A 9,330-nucleotide genomic window follows, 5' to 3' on the forward strand; every position below is an offset into this window, starting at 1 on the left:
AATGTAAGTCAAAAGAGAATATGACATCCAAAAATAACATTATCACTTAATAAAATTAATATGATCCTTTCTCTTAAATAAAATTTATTATCCTTATTAATAATTTTAGTATATTTTCTCCTTCTTTTTAATTAACCTTTATTAGTAGTCTTTATTACTCCTAATTCTCTCTTTTTAATTCTTTAAAAATATTCTTTGTTCTTTCCAAAATTAGACTTATTAATAAGTTTTTCAAGCTATACAAAATTGATTGAAAGCATAAGGACTATTTGACTAAAAGTTTTATAATTATATGAATTCAATTGAATTTTTTATCCAATATCAATTCTTCATTATAAATTTTTGAGACTTAAAGTTCTAATAAAAAATTAATATTTGAGAACAATTAGAAATTTTCAGAGTATTTTAAACCGAAATAAATTCTAGAATAAAATCTCAAATTGGTATTTAAATTTGTTTTGAGTAATTACTCGATACTTTTTTCGTTAATGTTAGTTTTTAAATTTTTGAATAGAGACAAAGGAATTTCTAAACTTAGACTAAATTAAAAAAAATATTTTTTAATTATTAAATCACACTTCTAAATTTGTTAACCATAAAATTATTCTCAAAATATTTTAAAATGTCATAAAAATAATTAAAAAAATGCATTTATAACTATAAGTAACAAATACTTATGTATTTGGCTACTTGAGTATTTGATCCGAAATTTTATAGGTATGTTTGAATAATTATTTAAAAAATATATACAAAAACGACATCAAAATTTGAATTTGAATTTGAATTTTTTTTTTTTAAAAATTACTTTTAACTTTTTGCAACAAAAAATTGTAAAAATTATCTAAAATTGTCAAATTTTAAAAATAAAATATTTTATTTTTAATTCATTATAGAAAAAAATTATATTAAAATCTAATTTTTAAAATCTTTTTAATAATATATATTTAAAGTTAAAGTACTATTATTAGTAATTTAATAATTCAAAATATTTTTAGTAATTTACTCCAAAATTTATAAAAGATAGAGAAACAATCATATGAACTACCAAAACCTAAAAAAAGACCAACATCTCTTACAATTTGAAAAATAAAAAAATAAAATAAAAATCAAAAGGGACTATTTTAAGAGTTTGTTTGAGTGATTTTTTCTGAAATTTTCTTTTAAGTATTTTTTAAATTCTTTTAAAAAAAATAATGTTCTATTGATATTTTTAATATAATTTTTTTATTTAATAATTATATTTAGATACAATAATATAAAAAGATCTTTTAAAAAAAATATGTAAATTGTAATTTTTAAACAATTATTTTTTAAATTTTTAATATTTTTTTTACTATTAAAATTTTATTAAATATGCTAAAAAATAAAAATTATTTTTCATTAAAAAAGATCTTTTTCTAAAAACTTGGAATCGGTTTTAATTGGCTTTTAAAAAAATATTTTTTTATTTTTTAAAAATTTTTTAATAGATAAAAACTATTTCAAATTTAGATAAAATTTTAAAAAAGAGTTTTAAAATATTAAACAAATTTTTTATTTTATTTTTTGTAAGTAAGGTATTGTTAGTTTTTTAAAAAAATATTTTTTAATAAAATATTTTTTAAGGAAGAATTAAAAATAAGGACCACTAATATAGGTGATGAGCCAAAAACTTGATACGCTTGAATATTGGTAAGTACACTAAATTACTCCAAGTAATACCACGGTAAGTGAATATCGTTTCTACGAGGACTAAAGGATTGAGTTAAGCAACTTCTAGTTAAATTTTCTAATTAGATCAATCAAACTTTAACAAGAGGATTTGAATCTTGAAGTAGAATCTTGAAATAGTGAGGAACAGTAAAGGAGAGTGTTTGATTATGAATGAGAGTGTGCTTACCAGTGACGGATCCAGAAAATTTTTTCAGTGAGGGCAAAATATATATAATATAATAATAATTTTTATAATTGATGTTATAAAATAGGAATATTCTTTAAATTATTTAACCAATAAATTAAAATAAAATAATAATTCAAAATAATAACAAATACTTTTTATAATTGATTATATACACTAACTATCTGTACTACACTAATATATGCGCATTACTGCTGTACTCACTCTTTGTATATGTATGTGTGTATTATTACTGTACTCACTCTTTATATATGTATTAGTTTATTAGCCAAGTGACATTAATCGAGTAATTAATTTTAATTGGAGACTAAAGTGTCTGATCCGAAATTCTTTAAGAATCAAAATAGGTAAATATTCTAAATAATATATGTTAATAGTCTTTTATGACATTTTTTTAAATATATTTAAATGTGTTCAAAATTTAATAAAAATAATTTATTTTTTATAAAAATAAGTTAATTCAAAACTAACATTTTATAATAGCACCGACAGAAACCCTAAAATTAAAAATAAAAATTTAAGAATGAATTAGGGGCTACAATGAGAAAGAGCAAATGATTAGCAACGTGATAGAGCATAGTTATCAATTCAAAACTGAAAAGTCAGGTGACCAGATAGACACTAGTGTTGACAGACGAACTTTCGAACTGGCAAAAATCTGTTAGTAAAATGAGGATGGGAATTCAAAGAGTGTTTTGTCACAAGGAACACGCACGAGATACATAGTGGACTCAATTGGTGCACCCCTTTCCCATGCAAATCCAAATTCCGTGCAATTCCTCTCTCTCTCTCTCTCCATCCATTTCTGTTTGTATTGGGAAGTCAGAGTGAGTGTGTTGCCTCACCACTGTAATCGGTGACAAAGGCACAATCAAACACCGCCATCTTCCGCTCATGCTTCTCACTTAATAATAGAACACAACTCAACACTCCTTAGAATCATTGAGTTTCGCTCTCTTCAACAACCGTCGCTCTTTCTCTTGCGGCCTGTGTTTTGTTCCTTCCACACACATTAAAAGAGCGAAACAGAAATGGGAAGTGTTTGGAAGAAGTTATATAGAGAGAGAGACATAGTGAAAGAACGGAGGGTCCTACTGCTTAATTTTTGAGAGGCACAAACAGTTCCTTGTCAATGATTTTTGCTTGTTAATTGATTGATGCCTCTCTCTCTCTCTCTCTCTCTCTCTCTCTCTCTCTCTCTCTAAATGACCCTTCTTTCTATTCACTATTCCTTCTTCCTTCATAATTTATTCAATAAACATTAAAATTCTTCTTCCTCCTCCTTCGACGGGCACTGGTGGACTGGTGGTTGCTTTGAAGTTTAAGGCTCCGCCCCCTGGTCAGGTTATTGGGCCAAATAAAGGGTCATATGAAGAGACCTTCAGCTGTGAGTTCTCTTTGGTTATTGCTTTCGATTCTAAATGCAAAATTATTATTATGTTAATTTGCTCTGTTTCACCGTACTCGGTGGAGTGAGATCTAATGCAAAATTATTTTTATTATGTTATACATAGATCAAGAATGAAAAACCAGTTGGATAATCCAATGTGTGCACCTTAGTATAATTTAATTTAATTTGCGTTGCTTCTCTGCTTTTGTTTGTTCTTAGTGTACAGTTTCCACTCATCAATTTGAAGTACTTGGTCAACATCTTTGGACACTCTTTATAGCTCATATAAGTCAATATTATTAAAATTTATGTTGCACAAATATGATACGGATATTGAATAGATATGTTACATGTAAATCTGATAATTTTATTCATGCATCATAGATGATAAGTAATTGTTAAATGTTTCTCTTGCAGCTGGTGGATGTGTTTCTGGTACTTGCATTGTTTAGTTGCAACTCATGGACAACGCGGAGCAGCTCAGAAAGCTGCAATCCAAATTATGTTGAGGAAATTCGACCTCATAGTGTTAGTATTACTGAATTTGGAGCCGTTGGAGATGGAATCACTCTCAACACAAAAGCATTTCAGAATGCCATTTTCTACCTAAATTCTTTCGCAGACAAAGGCGGAGCAAAGCTTTTTGTCCCAGCTGGCCAATGGTTAACCGGAAGTTTTGATCTTATCAGCCACCTAACTTTGTGGTTGGACAAGGATGCAGTAATTCTTGGATCAACGGTAAACTTTCATCGCAAATATTATGATAAAACATAACAAAAAAGAAGCTCATCATATCTGCCAATAGTGGCACTTTTATTACAAATTAACTATTTACATTTGTTATGCATATTAACCTATGTGGTAGCATCTTGTTTAGAATATGTGCAAGGATAATTTTACTTCTTTGAGCTTAAGCAATCTGCGGTATATGTTGTGCTGGAATTTTATGCACTAATGTAACTCCATTAAACCTGATAGCTTATTAATGTGGGATTTGACATTGCAATCTCAATTATAAAATAAACCATGTGAATAAATTGGTGTATCTTGCTTGTTGCTTGTTACAGAACTCCGATGATTGGCCCATTGTGGATTCCCTACCCTCATATGGTCGAGGAAGGGAGTTGCCTGGTGGAAGGCATAAAAGCCTCATTTATGGTAACAATTTGACTGATGTTATCATTACAGGTTGGTAATATTATAAAATGATAGACTAGACTACCAATTTAATGCTAAAAAACTGAGGCGTTAGCGATTTAGCCCGCGAATAAACTTAATCGGTTATGGTACTCAAAAGATGTAATCTATTTGAGAAATTTCCCCAAAAATTAACTCAATTTTATGTCTAATAAAAGATTGAATATGTAGGTGTGAACAAATTTGTTAAACAAAGCACATATGTCAAGTACCTGTCAATCTTTCAAGAACTAAATTGGTGGTTTACCCTAAGAGGAACCATCTTCTACATGCATTTTGGTTTATTGATGCAGTTGCTATGTTGATGAAGGTAATAATGGAACTATAGATGGTCAAGGGAGAATCTGGTGGAGCAGGTTTCGGAACAAAACATTGGACTATACACGTCCCCATTTGGTTGAATTGATGAATTCATCTGGGATTCTCATTTCAAATTTAACTTTCTTGAATTCACCATTTTGGAATATTCACCCTGTATATTGCAGGTTTGATCCCTTCGTACACGGTTGACTTTATATTTTCTCTCCTAATTTTTGTACTTAACAATTTCCATCACCATCGTTATGAAACTCTGCAAGCTTTTATGATTAGCTGGAAATGAGTCTTTTTTTCTATGAACAGCCATGTTACAGTTCAAAATGTCACAATCCATGCTCCCTCCAGTTCTCCGAATACAGATGGGATAAATCCAGGTGAGAGTTTAACCTTAAGCTAGAAAATGATACATAAGGTCATTGGTAATTCACAAGCATTCTAGATTGATCTCAAGTTCCTTTTAAATGAAATCTTCATTTAAATTAAAAGGAAAAAGTGATCTCGTGTTCATGGAAATATCTTAGTCGTAAATCAATGTATTTTTAAAAACGTTTTTCCTCCATTGTTTTGCCTGATTGCTCAAATTCTCTCTTAAGTAGAGTAGTTAGATTTTCCATTTATAAGTAAACTTTTTCTGTATGAACAATTAAGTAGTTCCTACCTCCTTAACAACTTTCATTGAAAAGACTCTCTACCTCTAAATGTTGTCAGATTCTTCAGATGATATATGCATTGAAGATTGTTACATAAGCACCGGGGACGATCTGGTTGCCATCAAAAGTGGTTGGGATGAATATGGAATTTCGTTTGGTCGTCCTAGTACAAACATTGTCATCCGTAGGCTCGTTGGGAAAACAACAAGCGCAGGAATCGCTATTGGAAGTGAGATGTCTGGAGGTGTTTCAGGTGTTTTTGCAGAGGATATTTACATTTTTGATTCGCATACAGGGATTGGAATAAAGACTGCTCGCGGAAGGGGTGGTTATGTTCGAAATGTCTATATCTCAAAAATGACATTGGATAATGTAGATATTGCTATTAGGCTCAATGGCTTATACAAAGAACATCCTGATGATGATTACAACCCAGATGCTTTGCCTGTAATAGAAAAGATTACTATCAAGGATGTGATAGGAGAAAATATCAAACGCGCAGGCCTTATACAAGGTATAAAAGGTGACAATTTTGTCGACATTTGCCTATCAAATATCACACTTAGTGTGAGCTCAAAAACTCCATGGAACTGCTCGAACGTTGAAGGATACTCGGATTTGCTTTCGCCTGAAGCTTGTGGTCCTCTCGAAGAAAGTATATTCCCGGAGCATGTTTCAGATTGTTACAATCCAGGAAATCCATTAAGGAGTTCAAGCACTAGAAATCAAGGTGCTTCTTGGTTGCTGTCTTGGTAACTTCTTGAATTTGAAGCATTGTACTAAGAAAAGTTCACTTAGAAACGAATTTTACTCGACATAAGTTGAGTGAAGTTGCTTGAGCTGTTGCTGTTCTCTTATCTGCAGAATGATACCGAAAGATGATTGTTTATTTAACTTGTGTGCAGCAACAAATAAGTGATTGATATATAAATTTGATTGATTTCCTGTCAGGAAGAGCTTCTTGGATTCCATTATAAGACTTCAATAAGCTAACCATTATTTCAAAAAAAAGCACAGAAATTCTATGTTTTTTCTATTTCTTTTTTTTTTTTACGATAAATACAAAAAAAATTTTATAATCAACAAGAAAATTTTAGAAGAGAAAAACACATAATTTCTGGGTTTTGTGTTTAATAAAACATTATTCTATGTTTCGTTTAAGACATATCAAGTGAGTTATTTTTTTATGAACTTTCTTTATTTGTGTACCAAATATTTTTGTGTTTTTTATTTTGACTATTTCTGTATTTAATTTCACAAATTTCTTCGTTCAATTTTATAAATTTCTATGTTTTTGTTATTAATTTTTTTTGTGCTTTTTATATTTTTAATATTAGGAACGAAATGTTTATATACTTATACTAAACATCTAATTTTTTAGAATAAATAAAAAACTTAAAAAAAAAACACAAAATTGTGAATGAAAACAGAAAAGTTATACATTTAGTTTGTGTTTGGAAGAAAAATTAAAAGACAGATGCTGTAAATTAAATTTTTGTATTATGTTTAGTTTAAGATAAATATGGAGAATAAAAAATAAATTTAAAATTTAAAAAATTAAATGAGAATATTTTTTTTAAAAAAATATTAAAAAAATAAAAATTTTATATTCTAAAATTAAAATTTTAATTTTAAATTTTTAATCTTTAACTACTAAACACAATATTGGATTTCAATCCTAATTTAAGTAAACAAAAGAAACCTAAGGAATTACGGAAAAGGAATGCTAAGTAGGTGAAAAGATAATTTTTTTTTAACTTTATCTATTCATCATATCCCAATATCTTTTTGAAAAGAAATAAAGGAAGAAAACACAAAAATTTTAGTACCAAAATTGTGATACCCTGGCCTACAAATAATAATTGTGTAGTATAAGTATTTCGTTTTTTCTTTCTCAATTTCGTTGGTAATATCAACCAAAATGTGATACAATTTTTTTTTAAATTCGTATTTTAAATATTTTTATCTATTTAAATTATAAAATTTAATTTATTAATTTCTTTATTTCATAATTAATTTATTAATTAATTATTTAATTTACTGAATTTTATATATTCAGTCTGAGAGCAATGTTTGTTGCTCCTTGGTTACTTTTTTATTTTTTATATTGGAATGAAGATGGGGTATCACAGGAATATGGGAGTTTATGGTATTTTACAGAGATGTGACGGTTGCGATGAAAAAATTGGACGGTCCAATTTGAAGACAGTAATCAAACAGTTCGATTAAAGGTTGGAAAGGTATACAAATCAGACCGTTTGATTTGTGCCTCTAGCCACATGTTACGCATGCATGTTACCGATCCCACCAAGATGTATACTCTCCAAACCTGATTCAATGTCCCATTCTCTTTTACTTTCGAAGAAACCAGATATTCACTTTCAATCCCACCAGCTTCATTCCATTCATTTTCTTCCATTGATAATGTCCCAGTTTTGAATAAAAAAAATGGGCCACTCATTTTTAGCAATGCCAAGAAAAAGAAGAAGAATAAAAGATGTCAATTGTTCGGAGTTTCACATTTCTAATTATCTTGTTCATTCTAATTATGTAAGTTTTTATTTTAAAATTTTTATTTTAATTAAAATAATAATTATAATGTTAGAGATTAGTAGTTTATTATAATGATAATGTTAGAAATTAGTGTAATAATAATTTTTAAATATTTTAATTTAATTAAAATAATTTTAGGGATTAGTAATAATAAATTATAATGGAAATGTTAGAGATTAGGGATTAGTGTAATAATATTTTTTAGAAGGATTATGGTACGTTATGATAATAAATTAATTATTGTTATTAATAGAATAATTGCAATAATAAATAATAAATATTATTAAAATAGAGATATGATAAATAAAATAATTAATATTAATTGTTATTAATGAATTTATTGTAATAATAATAATAATAATATGATACGAATTTGTATCAAGAACTAGAGAGAATTAGAGATAATCAGAGAGAATAGAGGAGAAATCCCTAGAATTAGGGCCAAAGAGAGAAAGTAGAGTTTCCAATTACACCATGCCTTTTCCACATTATTACATCATACTCCTATTTATAATATAATTCTCTAATTGGACTAGCCCAATACTAATTGTATCATTACCCTACCCTTCAAAACAACCTTGTCCTCAAGGTTGCGAAAAACAATTATAAATCCTAGTAAAAATTGTAAAAGCTAATTACAAGTAATATAAAATATTTCCAATCCTAAAATAAAATTGTCTATGCTACTGTTATAAAAAAAAATTAACCACCAGGATCCCATTGTTTAAAAATAATTGGATCCATTAATTGATCACAATAATAATTTTTGGTAGTAATTGGCCCATTCTGCCGTAGCTGAGTTTGGGCTGCACACTCATGAGGGAGGCCCAACCCACGAACAGGGAGCAGTACTCTCCCCTCCCTTTCATTCCTGGTGCTGGGGAAGAGGAGGAAGGATGCAGCCGCCTCCACTCCAACCCACACGTCGCCGGCAGTCGTGGAGTTGCATGGGGAAACCGCCGTCCAGCTCCCGTCCTGCCTTCTCCATCTTCCGTCTCCTCGGTTCGTTGTGGCATTCTCTTTGCCACTTACCGAAATCGCCGCTCGCCACTGCAAATCGTCGCTGTGTCGTTCGCCGCCTCGATCCCACGGGAAGACAGCCGCCGTGAGAGGCGGTGGCTTGGCCACTAACGGAGAAGCATGACGGAGCCAGCCTCTGCGAGGATTACCGTCGGAACTTAGTGCTTCCTCCACACGACTGTTCGTCGTTCGCAGTGCTCCTCGTGTCGCGACAACGCCACAGCGAAGCACATCTGCGGAACCACTCGCGCCACAGTCCTTGCCGCTTTGGATCCAGCCGCCACCTTCATGCACGATGTCATTTC

The 9,330-nt window shown here is 29.9% G+C and overlaps 1 protein-coding gene across 2 annotated transcripts; it reads left to right on the top strand.

The window, feature by feature from the left end:
* Positions 1 to 2,460: 2,460 nt before the first annotated feature.
* Positions 2,461 to 6,402, top strand: LOC107618732 (putative polygalacturonase). 2 transcript variants are annotated; one of them, XM_016320872.2, is made up of 6 exons: positions 2,461 to 3,284; positions 3,705 to 4,025; positions 4,355 to 4,475; positions 4,795 to 4,969; positions 5,106 to 5,176; positions 5,511 to 6,402. In XM_016320872.2, the coding sequence occupies exons 1-6, from the start codon at positions 3,267 to 3,269 to the stop codon at positions 6,206 to 6,208; spliced, it is 1,404 nt and encodes a 467-aa protein (XP_016176358.1). In that variant the 5' UTR covers positions 2,461 to 3,266; the 3' UTR covers positions 6,209 to 6,402. The 2 variants fall into 2 exon arrangements, with proteins under 2 accessions (XP_016176358.1, XP_020966014.1); XM_021110355.2 differs by having other exon boundaries at positions 2,466 to 3,284; positions 4,355 to 4,445.
* Positions 6,403 to 9,330: the final 2,928 nt, after the last annotated feature.

This window comes from Arachis ipaensis, chromosome B9 (assembly GCF_059453495.1).
Source record: "Arachis ipaensis isolate K30076 ecotype BB chromosome B9, ASM5945349v1, whole genome shotgun sequence".
Lineage (NCBI taxonomy): Eukaryota > Viridiplantae > Streptophyta > Magnoliopsida > Fabales > Fabaceae > Arachis > Arachis ipaensis.